The sequence below is a fragment of the Vigna umbellata genome, chromosome 1, assembly GCF_029865625.1.
Source record: "Vigna umbellata cultivar VRB3 chromosome 1, Vumbellata_1.0, whole genome shotgun sequence".
NCBI classification, from domain to species: Eukaryota; Viridiplantae; Streptophyta; class Magnoliopsida; order Fabales; family Fabaceae; genus Vigna; species Vigna umbellata.
This window is the reverse complement of record NC_142165.1, coordinates 16,506,335-16,519,192: the sequence shown is the minus strand read 5'-3', so window position 1 is coordinate 16,519,192 and position 12,858 is coordinate 16,506,335. Positions and strand designations below refer to the sequence as shown.

The window sequence follows — 12,858 nt, the reverse complement described above, 5'->3', positions numbered from 1 at the left end:
AGTTTGATAAAGACATTCTAAGAGAATTTGGAATAGTTGCAAATACAAGTGTTTAATAAGATATTTTTAAGAGTTATAATCAACAATTGATGATACTAATATTTATTATAGATCAAGACACATTTTTGTATAAGATGTGTCTTTATATGTTGTTGTATTTGTGTTTTTCTTTTCTTTTATCATCGTATTTTGGTTTTTCTTATTCAGAATAAATTTTATATATGAAAAATGTCCTTGTTGGATTGTTGTATTATCTCTTCTGTTGCATTGTTTAAGCGTCAAAGTGTTGATGCTTAAACTTAGTAAAAAGGTTTGAATACATAGTTTTCAACATGTTTCTTAGCTTATAAAGCAGAATTTTAATTAAGATTTTACAATATGATTGCTTACTACCATGACCTTGTTGAATTAACTTTTTACTAAAACAGTAAATATAACAGCAAATAACTTTATTAAAATTATGACAAAAGATGGAATCTTGAAAATACATATTTATTCCGAACAACACAGAGATGAAAGCATAATTATTTGTGAATGGTGCCATTAACTGGGGTTTGAGCAGGTTCAGGAAGAAGCCCTTTTTCTCTGCAGCTCTCAACAGCTCCTGTGAACATATCCTCTAAGTTGTACTCAAATTTGAAGCCCATGTCAGTGATCTTCTTAGAAGAAAATCTAATAATTTCCAATTCATCTGGAATATCCTTGAACCTGCATCAGAATCAGCACAACATGATCCATACATATGAATCAATTATCACCTTAAGCAAAAGACAGTATTATCACTGCTACTATAACATTCTCTGATGAAATGAGAAAAATTACAAAGTCTTACTTTGTGGGGATATTATACCTGAGGGTATTTTTGATTTAGCAGTTTTGCAATGTCATGAATGGTTGCCTCATGTGAACAGCATATGTACCTCCCTTCTGCTTTTGGATTCTCAAACAAAAATATATGAGCAAGACAAAGGTCATCTAAGTGCACGAACTGCCCTTGTTTTATGATATGGTAATGCCCTTCATTTCCTGCTAATTAAAAACTATGAATCATTCCAATACAAGTGTACATTGAAATCATTCTGTTGATTATATATTAACAAACGTATCAAAGTTCAAGACGATGACGAATTTCAATCTTGCATCTAAGTTTAGAAACTAAAAATATATTTAACTTTGTGTTATTAATTCTAAATATGAATTAGTTTTGGTGGTTTGACCTGTGATGAGTGAAAGAGCAGTGATTAGGCTTGGTGGCATTGTTGGCATAAGAAAGGGACCAACGACAAGAGGTGGAATGATGGAGACAAAGTCTATGTTATGTTCTTTGGCGAATTTCCAAGCTTCTTTCTCCGCCAGGGTCTTTGAAACAAAATACATCTACAGAGAAACTATGGTGTAGAGTAGAATCATTCTTCTTCATGGTGTATGAACAAAGAAAACATGTAAGATAGATACAAAGAACTAACCCAACCAGTCATTTTGACCCTTCTGCAGAACTCAACATCACTCCAACAGTTCTCATCATAAACAGGCTTTGGTTGCTCAGCAACATCAACAGTTCCAGCTGAGGATGTGAAGACAATTCTTCGCACACTTTTGGCCTTCACGCATGCTTTCATGATATCGAGTAACCCCTTTATTGTCGGCTTTATCACTTCGTTCTGCATTTCCACTCAATTTTTTTAACCATGTTACAACAACTTAATTCAACATTTTCACAACTATGGTAAGAATTTATGTATAGATAATGGCTCTTTCGAGAGAAATTCATATGAAAGATTCAACAATAACGTACCTAAACCAAAGTACATAAGAATTATTGCTCTTACGATGGGTAATCTATTAGTCAATTCGGTCCACTACAGGTTTGAGTCGGTTTGAGTCGGAATAGGTTGAAAAAAAGTGAAATTTTTATGTAAACCAATTTTGACGTGGCTCACTAAGAATTAGTGATCGGTTGGGTTAGCTCACCAACCCACCTTTTTTTATTTTTTTAATGAAATGAATTAATTATTCAATGAAACAAAAAAATATTACCCCTTGACCTATCTAAAACCTTTTTTTTATATCGATTGGTCTAATTATTATTGTTTCAATTTGATCGATCAAAGTAGCTTGTTATAAAAGTCATGAAAGAAGAGAGTAAAAAAAAGTTAAGTGAGTGAGTGAATTCGTTTAATCCATCAATTCATGGTATCGAGCAATATTTACATTTTTTTCGACTCGCTAATAAATGAATCGGGTTAGATTGTCTCATTAAGTGACCAATTATCAACTCAAGAAAATATGTATAGATACCTCAGGGTCCTTGGATTCAAAATCCATGGGGGTTGCAACGTGGAAAACTCCTGTGCAGCCTTTAATGGCTTCGTCAAAGCTTCCCTCTTCACCAAGGTCAGCTTTCCACAGAGACAGTTTCGTCTTTGCACCTGGAAGTTCCACCAAATGCTTCACCTTCTTCATGTTTGCTGCAGGGTATGTATGCACGTCCATACATATCATAATTAGCATAAAACACTGTGATATCTATGTAATCTCCACTTTCACGTGCACGTGTCTTTTTTTTCAAGAGAAAGTTTCAGCAAGTTGAATAACATAAAAAAAACAGTCTTAAGTTTATTGTGTAGTTAAGATTTTGGTTGAATCTGTCATGTTTTGTCATAATTCACTTCCATTAATTAAGATATATCTTTGTCATAATATTATCAAAAAATTTAGGTTAACTTATTATTTTGTCTCTTTTTTAAGATTTTATACTGAGACCAAACATTCATCAATAAATTTAAGTTATTTTTAGTATAAATCTTTTTTTAGTTGTTCAAATTTAAGATCTTATTTACGAACATTCCCAGTTAGATCTATGGCCAGACGAAAAAACCAAAACAGGACCAGAATTTCAAGCTTTGTAATTTCAAAACATGGTGTAATCTTCTGGTGGCACTATGAGAATATAAGAACAAATTAATGAGGTGGATTTAGAGAGAGTATCATAAAGGTTAATTAAAACTATGTAAAATTATTAAAGAGTGTAAGACTTTAGCAAAATTTCAAATAGTTGTCTTTAATTCTAATAAATAAATAAATAAATAAATAAAGTGAAGTAAGAATGAGACCTGGGTCGCGTACGGTGGCTCGAACCGTGTAGCCACGCTCCATTAGCCTCATCACAAGCCATGATCCTATGAAACCTGAAGCTCCGGTAACGCAAACGGATTCGGACCTTGAACTCATTTTTTATTTTATTTTATTTCTTTCTTTGTTTTTAAGGTTGAAAATGAAATGGAAGAGTGTATGAAAATGAATATGGTTTTATAGAAGCAACTGGGGAAAGTGGAATGAGGTAGATGTCTGAATTTGAGTTGGAATTAGATGTGCAAAATTTAGATATGTTTGTAAATCCATAATCCAAAATCAATATGGTTTTGTTTGGTACATTTGGGATTTGGTATGTTCGTTTTTCTTTTGACTCCCCACGTGATGAGCAGCCAGTCATATATAAATTAGTTACACTGTTGACCACGTGACACTTTCCAAATTCTAAGGAGGAGTGTCCCAACTGAATATTGTCCAGTCGCACATTTCACTAAGTGTTAACTTACTATTAACACATTCCAGCCATGGTCTCCATTGCAACATGGAGTTTTGTTTTTAAAAATACATCTCCGAAAAGTGAAAAGAAGAATGTATGTAATTATTATTGATATCGATTATTAAGTAATTTGTTTTTGAAATTTGATTATTTTTTATTCGGTTTATAAAGTTTAGGTTAAGTTTTGTTAGTATTCCGTCCTTTATCTACCATTCAGTTGAGTTGGGTGTTACATACAGAAAGCATTTTGATGTTAAAGTTAATGTTTAACTGAATATCTTAGCAATAAATGCATAGTAGAAAGTAACCAACTACCTTAATATCAAACTTGTACTTATAGATTTTGGGATAGATTTCTAATCAATGTCGATCTAATTACGATCCAAACAATAATGATCTGATTTAGGATTGATGTAATTATTCTTAGTGTTAATTTTGTCTATAGTCTGATCGACCAGTCTACCCATCGTTTCATATGGGATCCAAAGGATTGTTCATCAGCTCAGTCTATGATTGACCAATCCGGTCATACTCTATACTAAAACTCGATCTCTTATCTTCAAATATTATAGTTGTTAGAACGGTTTGGTGTGAATAAAAAATGAATTTGATTTACTAAAAATCCAACCTAAATTGATCGGGTTGGTGTAAATTAAAAAAACACCTGACATTCTTCATACGCATCAACATTTTTACTTCTTGCACGTCACATATCAAATTCTAATATGACATAAATTTCACCTAGAACAAGATAACGAATTTGAAGTTGTTGATTGCTTCATGGTCTTAATTTTACATGCTTGTTGATTATGGGTCAAAGTTATGTTTGTTTTGCTCCATCCTTTCTCTTTCTTGTAGGCTTTTATAGTTTATGTTTGTGGTGATTTCTGGGAACAGAAAGAGTTTGTCTTCCGGTACATTCATCGAACACCTGGAGTTCGAAACCAGACGTCATATGAGGACAATATATGGAGAGTCTTCTTTTACTTTCAGTATGAAGACAAATGAAGAAACATATGGCCCCGTAGGAAGAAACTGCCTACAAACTGATGGGTTGGTGGAATTTGGGCTTATGAGTCCAAACCCAATTGATGATCACCTCTTTACAAACTGATGGGCTGATTGAGTTTTAGCTTACTCCATATTCATAGCGTCTCTAGTATTGTTATATAAATACTTACGATTAAATAAAATTATTAAATTTATTTTATTGCATTAAAAGAACTTATACTTGTTTTGTAAATCATTTTTAAATATATATTTTAAAAATATAAACATAATCTATAATAAAATATTGTGACCAACTTTATAATTAGAAGTTGCTGTATATAAACTTGTTTAAAAGGTAAGTTTCAAATTAAAATCAATAATCTCGACAAGTTGAGAAAACTTCTGAGGTAACAAAGCTAAAATAAATCAACTTCAATAATTAGTTTAGATATTATGATTTACGTATTGAACTAAATCAAACAAAATTAATAATATTTTCTCAATATAATACGGTTACAAATTTTTAACATTGACTTAGCCGAATACTATATAAAAATACTTGATTCAATTGAGATGGAAGAAAAAAAAATGTTGAAATGATCATGGCTCATTTGATGAATTTAATTGCTAAGGTAGTATATTTTGACTCATTAAACTTAAAACATAAGAAGACTTGATAATTAAAAGAAAATCAAAGCAATAATACAAGTTGGAAGTCATGCTATGATTTCCAACGGTATAATATATAAATAATATAGACAAATTGTTTCGGTTATTTGGAAACTAAGTTACCAAATTCCTCCACAATTTATTCTTTTGTCCACTTGCCGTCCGGCTCCTAATTTCGCTGTCCACTCCTACCGTCCGGGGAAACCTGTCAAAGATTTTCCGATGTCAAAGTCAATACGGAAACTGGCGATTTCGATGGAATAGTAATAAATGTGCAGTGAATGCAACCTAGCTACTACTCACCTCTGACCTCTATTTATAGTTTTTTACTATGGGCTTGGGATTAGTGAAAGTTAATCACGATCCAACTCCAGCCTAATAGCTCTAATCCTGATTTACCTTAATCTTTTATCTTAACCACCTGGCTTACCCGTCGGCTAGCCTTGAACGGTCATCCATGCGATAAATCAGCATTACTCTAGGATGGTGGAACGGTCGTTTAGATGACAGCGTGTGAAGTGAATTTCTACATGAACAGTTGCTCTCCCATGCTGTTAAGATGGGGAAACGCGGGTGGTTGGTTGAGTCTTGGGATTGCTCCGGACCGGCTGGTCCATACGGTACACAAATATAAATTTATTTATTCAAATATACATTAAATAATAAGTGAGACAATAATAATGTATTCGAAATATAGAAACAGTTTTATTAGAAGTACATGTAACTAACAACCGTGTGACCATAATCACTTGAATCAACAGAAGTAGATGCTCAAACATGTAATGTTATGCGACATTATTAGAAGTTCATGTTACAATGTACGCACATTTCTAACTTAATAAAAAAACTGAGATTGAAACTAACCAAGAAACATGCATGAACAAATAAATTAAAGGGTGTGTTTAGTTCTGAATAACGCCCTTGGTAGGAGTTTCTGCATTCTGAATGATACTACTGAGTGGAGTTTCAGCAAGTTTAGGAAGAAGCCCTTTGTCTCTGCATGTATCAATTGCTCCACAGTACATGTCCTCTAAGCTGTACTTAAATTGGAATCCTAAATCTTTTATCTTCTTCGAAGAAAATCTCACAACCTCCAATTCATCTGGAATATTCTTGAACCTAAAAAAACTCCAATATTATGAACATGATCATGAACATTTGATGGATATAATAATTAAGAATAATGTTCTGGTCTTGTGTGAGAAACTTACTTGGTGGGGATCTTGTACTCAGGGTATTTTTCATTGATTAGTTTGGCAATGTCATGAATAGTAGTGTCACATGCACTGCATATGTACCTCCCTTCAACTTTTGGTTGTTCAAACAGAAATATGTGAGCAAGACACAGATCATCCAAGTGCACGAACTGACCTTGCTTTATGATCGAATAATGGCTCTCATTTCCTGCAAATTTTTCACTCATAAAGTTTTCTTGGTCCATCGAAAAGGAATTTCATTTTAAAAATACGATATCAACGAGAGATATGAGTCAAATCACGTAAAAAGTTGACACCAGTCTCAATAAAAAATCTTTAGATAATATATAATTCTTTGTTCTCTCGTTTCTATCTAATGTAAGACTTTCACTCGTGCTTGGATTTCGAATATATATCGTATATCAGATAACTTACCTGTGATAGGAGAAAGGGCAGTGATTAGGCTTGGTGGCATGGTTGGCATGAGAAAGGGACCAACAACAAGAGGTGGAATGATGGTGATGAAGTCCATGCCATGCTCTTTGGCGAATTTCCATGCTTCTTTCTCGGCCAGTGTTTTAGAAACGAAATACATCTGCAGAAAGAATAATCAGTGAGAAATCATGAAGGAAAAAAAGCATGGTGTTTTGTGTTGAAAGATGAAAATTTGAATGGTAATGGAAGAAAAATGACTAACCCAACCGGTCATCTTTACTCTCCTACAAAACTCAACGTCACTCCAACAAGTTTCATCAAAAACGGGCTTCTGGTGCTCAATAACATTAAGGGTTCCTGCTGAGGATGTAAACACAAGCCTTCTCACTGTCTTTGCCTTCATGCAAGCTTTCATGATATCCAGAACTCCGTTTACTGTAGGCTTTATCACTTCACTCTGCACCACTTTCCATCAACTTTATCACATTCAAACAATAATAATAGAAAAATGTTTTTTAACAACTTCTTTTACAATTGTGTATGTGATCCGTTTCAAATATAGTCACCAATAAAATAGTAACACCTATTTTATTATCAAAAAATTGTTAATATACCATGGCCCATAATAATATTAATTGAGAGCATGATATTTTAATAATTTTTTGACAATGTGTCACTATTTTATTGATATATATATTTGAAACTCAATCACAAATTATCACATAACTTGTTGTAAAAAAGTTGTCAAAAAGAATTGTTAAAAACACATTTTCCTGTTATATGGGTTAATAAATAAATTTTAAATCTAAATTACTTACACAAAATCGACTAAGTGAGGTTTATATTCATCAAACCGACTACTGAATATAAAATTTGTACCCACTTATATATTTTAAATTGATCTCTTGTACGATTATCATCATTTACATTCCACCGTTTTTCATGACTTTCAAAGATTTTCAATCAAATTTCACAAAAAGTACATTGGTATAGCTATATGATTGTACCTCAGGGTCCGCAGAGTCAAAGTCCATCGGAGTTGCCACATGAAAAACTCCGGAGCACCCTTTAATGGCTTCATCAAAGCTTCCCTCTTCACCTAGGTCAGCCTTCCACATAGACAGCTTCGTCTTTGCACCCGGCAGCTCCACCAAATGCTTCACCTTCTTCATGTTCCCTGCACATGCATATAATAATTAGCTAAAACAAAAGATGGTGACACTGTAGGAAAGCTTAACCTCGTTATCATTATGGTGAAGAGTGGGACCTGGGTCACGAACGGTGGCTCGGACGGTGTAGCCACGCTCGATGAGTCTCATAACAAGCCATGACCCGATGAAACCAGAAGCTCCGGTGACGCAAACGGTTTCAGAAACTGAACCCATTATCTTCTACCTTTCTCTCACCCAAAATACAAAACAAAAACAACAAAAAACGAAAAAGAGAAAACGTTGAACCTCTGATGAAATGAGTAGAGTTGTTGGATTCGTTGACTTGGGAATGGAACGTGTGATGTTTGTTGGAACCTTTTATAGAAGCCTTTCTGCACTCTGCACATGAACAGAGACCAAGGAATTGTTGGTGAGCTTTACCTTCCCATCAGATTTTCTAGATTTCAGTTGGACATTACAGTAACCTTTTACTCTGTTTTCCTAAGATTACACTAATCCTAAATTAACATCACTCTTTGAAATGGAACATCGTCGTTTTGCTTTTCAAACCTAGGATTTTTCAGTTTAATCTTTACTATCAGTTTCTTTGTCTTTCACTTTCATAGTTAACATAACATACTTGCTTTTTACACCTAAAAGTTGTTTTTCATTCATAGATGTTACGTTACTCGTATCGTTTTAACCTTTATTGCCACCATTGTTACATTATAATTAACTATGCTTTCTTCGTGTTTCCTTTGTTCTAAACACATTCGTACTTATTTTCAATTTCTTACTATATATGAAGACTAACAAAACCTTTTCTTTCATCGTATAATTTTTTTTCTTATATACTGACATTTTCAAAATTAATTAATTAAGAATTTAAATATGGATTGAAAGTATCACACTAAATATAAATTATAATCTTAACCTTATATGTTTTAAATGAATAACTTAAAAGGTAAAAAATATAAATATAAATTGAAAGTCTCATGTTAAATATAAATGATAAAATTAAGTGTCATATATAAAAAGGGTTTAATTAATAATTTAATTTTTATATTATTTAAATATATGATTCAAGTATTAAAGTCAAATTAATGTAAAGGACTACGGTGAATTTTTTTTATAAAAAATCAAGTTGATTCTTTTTATAGAAATAAAGACTGATTTACAAACAAATATAAAATTAAAACAAATATAAAATTAAAATAAATATAAAATTTAAATATAAAAATTAAATTACAAATTAAACCTAAAAATAACACTTTTAAACTTAAAGTATGACTAATAACTTTTAGAAGACTCTTAATAGCTGAGATATGAAGTTTCCGTTTAATCTTTAATAAGTTTATCCTAGATAAATAAATAGCCTAAAAAGAAACACCTTTATTATATCTAACATTAAAATTATAATTTTCAAAAAATCTTATTCAAATTAATTGACAGAAGAAGAAAAAACATGTTTCGTTGATCACGTGAGCCATCAGTAAGTTGACGTTGATAGTTAGAAAAACGTGGTTTGGTTTGGAGATGACTAGTTGGTTTAATGCTAAGCCTTTGTCATCTGCTTTTTTCTAATATGTTGACTGTCTCTCACAGTATACCAAGTTTTATTTTTTATTTATTTTTTCAAACATTATTCTTAAATTTTTTGATATTAATATTTTATTTTTAGTTTTCTTTCAATTAATTAATATTTATTAATAAAAGATAAAGTTAAATTATTTATCTTCAATTTTTTTATTCCGTATTTAAATAAATAAATAAGTTGTCAAACAAATAGGTAATATTTTATTCTAAAAAAATCTGCTACATATTTTTATTTATAAGTTAAATCTAATATTAAAATAAAATCATTAAATAAAACAACTAATTTAAAAAAATATATTAGTTGCTATATTTAACAATTTAGATATTAATTTATAAACTAAAAATTATTAATGTCTAAAATAGTCTCTATTATAAATAAAAAATAATTTATTTGTAAATTAAAGTTTAAACTGATTTCTAATATTAGTTACCAAAATTGTAACCATCAAAGAATTAATGTATAAATTGGATTCTATTTTTTTTAACTAAAACCTTGGTATGGTAATTAATATTAAAAAATAATTTAGATTTTAATTCATAAATAATTATAATTTTTTATTTATAATAAAACTATTTTAAATATCAATATTTTTTTCTATAGATTAATATATAAATTAGTTATTACAGTTGTTTTTGTCATTAAAATAGTTATTATCCAATGATTTCCTGTAGTGTAGTTTATACACTAACTAATTAATTGAAGGTATTTATTTTGGTTTCTTTAATTTTGATGTTAAAATGAAGATTTTATAGACAATTTACTTCATAACAAACTTAAATGTATTATGAGATTTGTTTAACATATACATATTTAATATATCTAAAATATTATTCATCTCAACATTTGTAAACAAATAATATACATTAGTGCAAAAACATCGCATAATTGCTTAACGTTTAACCACTTAATAGTCAACGTTGAAATCACAGGTGACAATTTATAAATGCAATTATTAAACGTCGTTTAGAATTATAATTCGATGTAAAAAGATATAAAGGGTCTAATGTCTCAACGTTAGACGTCAAAATGTTAGTGAATTCAATAAAAATTTGAACGGGAGATTGAAAATTCATTCACTTTATCTTAACGCACGAGACCCTCTTCTCTGTTCAAACTTTTCTCGAACAAAGTTTGACAACCATCACATGTAATCTTTCTTTCATTTGATACAAATGCATGTTAATTAACTACTTTACATATGATTTTCGTTTGTTTTCACCGATTATTTTCGTGTTATTGTCCTTCATAGACGCATTCTGCTTTCTCTCTCACCGGTGACAACACTTTATTCCGATGAACCCACCTTTTGAAAGTTAATTTTCGTTTTTGTTTTGAAGAACTTATTTGTTGAACTTGTTTGTTGTTTGATTGAATTTGTTTGTTGTTTGATTAAACTTGTTTGTTGTTTGTTATTGTTATTTGTTGTTGATCCTATATTACCGTGCTTTTCAGGTCTCGAAGAGTTGTAAAAAAGGATTACAATTAATTACGTATATGGACAAAATGTGACATTAAATTTACATAGTATATTAACAAAATTCGATGTTAATTTAACGTCTTCCGATATGATGCCGTTCTCAAATTCGACGTCAAAGACCAAAAATAAATAGTCGATGTTGTATGCTGTTTTTGTACTAGTGATATGTTGTAATTGTTATAAAATTTTAATCATGCATAATTATTTACTCTATTTTGTTTTCTATAATTAATTGATACATATACATATATAGTTGTGGTTTGATAATTCATTTTAACATTTATGTAATTATATATTTTTTTTACAATTTTACCTCAAAGAAAATAAAGTATATATTCTTAACATTAATTGTCCAAATCAGATAAAAAATAAAGATAAATACTTTTGCTTTGAAAATAGAATATTGTATCGGTTGTGAATGTTTTTTGTGAACAATTAGTAACGAATTTCCTAATTTTAAAACACACTCTTTCTTTACAAATATACAATCTTTCAACAATGTTGAATAATCAATAAATAAAGTATTTAATTAAAAATACACAAATTTATAAAAGAATTTAAAATTTAATTAAGCTTAATCAATAGAATTCAGAGAAATATTTTAAAATTCAACGTTCATTTGAAATAAATGACACATAAAAATTAACTATTTCGTAAGTTTAAATTATCAAGCGAAGACTTTCAAACATTATAATGTTTAATAAAAAAAAAATTGCAGTAAAGAGTTTTATTATCTGATAGCGTTTTATAGCAATATTTCTGTTGCTTTTCCGCGAAAAAAAAGAGCTTTATTGCTTTATATATTATAAAAGACTTATCTATTGGCTATATAGAAGAGAGAAATATTATCAAAATATATTTATTTATTTTTTTGTAAAAGTTGATGAATTTAAGACCAAAAACGTCCTTGATCAAAAGCTAAAACTGAAATTGCAGACATTTAACTTTGTTGTAACTTAATAGTATTCAAATATTGTTGAGAGGTTATGATTCCTCATCTCATTTCATTAATCTCATTACATTAATGGACAAGACTTATTATTCTAATTTATTCTTAATAGTAACTTAATAGTATTCAAATAGGTTTAACATACTTTTTATTCTTACATTTTTTAATTCTAATTTTATCTTCTTAATCTTTATGTATAATTTTAGGTAAATTATAATTTTAAAATTTTTATCACATTCTTTTTTACGGTGAAGGATGTATATTTCAACCATGAAATTATATATTAATGATTAATTTGGTATAATAACTTATAATACAGAATTAATAAATAATAAATTTTATTAAGATAAACAATATATATAACATTTTAAAAAATAAATTTTAAATATAACTTAATTTTATGAAATTAATAAATAAGATGAAATTTATATTTATTTATATATTATAAATTTGTTATATTTTTAATAATGTAAAATCTCTAAGTCATGTTAAAGTATAAAAGAATTTGAATAGATAACTGTCAATTCGTTTGATTTACCATTTAAAATATACTTTAAATTTATCTAAATCTTAAGAAATCAATTTATAAAATTAAATTTATCTCTCATAATAAATCATTTTATTTCTAATTAATATAAAATCTCTCACACGTATCAAAATAAATTTGAACATACGTAAGTTTCACTTTGTTTGGTTTCCCATTTAAAAGCATTTCAACTAAAGTTTGCAAATTTTAAAGAGGTAGACTGAGAATTTCTTGTTGCCATTAAAGCCAGTTGGTAACGTTGGAAGTAAATTATTTACA

The 12,858-nt window shown here is 29.5% G+C and overlaps 1 protein-coding gene and 1 pseudogene across 2 annotated transcripts; both read right to left on the bottom strand.

The window, feature by feature from the left end:
* Positions 1 to 434: 434 nt before the first annotated feature.
* LOC124830645 (dihydroflavonol 4-reductase-like) lies at positions 435 to 3,356 on the bottom strand (annotated as a pseudogene). The gene is made up of 6 exons (XR_015781823.1): positions 3,114 to 3,356; positions 2,299 to 2,468; positions 1,467 to 1,661; positions 1,218 to 1,377; positions 833 to 1,026; positions 435 to 708 (listed from the first exon to the last, which is right to left on the bottom strand). The product of XR_015781823.1 is annotated as a dihydroflavonol 4-reductase-like (transcript).
* Positions 3,357 to 5,931: 2,575 nt separating this feature from the next.
* On the bottom strand, positions 5,932 to 8,390 carry LOC124830655 (dihydroflavonol 4-reductase-like). Its single transcript, XM_047304431.2, has 6 exons — positions 8,147 to 8,390; positions 7,887 to 8,056; positions 7,142 to 7,336; positions 6,880 to 7,039; positions 6,460 to 6,652; positions 5,932 to 6,367 (listed from the first exon to the last, which is right to left on the bottom strand). The coding sequence occupies exons 1-6, from the start codon at positions 8,262 to 8,264 to the stop codon at positions 6,151 to 6,153; spliced, it is 1,053 nt and encodes a 350-aa protein (XP_047160387.2). The 5' UTR covers positions 8,265 to 8,390; the 3' UTR covers positions 5,932 to 6,150.
* Between the last annotated feature and the right edge of the window lie 4,468 nt (positions 8,391 to 12,858).

Excerpts from the sequence above, each read along its gene's own strand:
- LOC124830655 (XM_047304431.2), bottom strand. The coding sequence starts at position 8,264 with ATGGGTTCAGTTTCTGAAACCGTTTGCGTCACCGGAGCTTCTGGTTTC. Across the intron at positions 7,337-7,886 it reads TTGACTCTGCGGACCCTGAG|AGTGAAGTGATAAAGCCTAC; the intron begins GTACAATCATAT and ends AAAGTGGTGCAG. Across the intron at positions 6,368-6,459 it reads GAGTACAAGATCCCCACCAA|GTTCAAGAATATTCCAGATG; the intron begins GTAAGTTTCTCA and ends GAGTTTTTTTAG.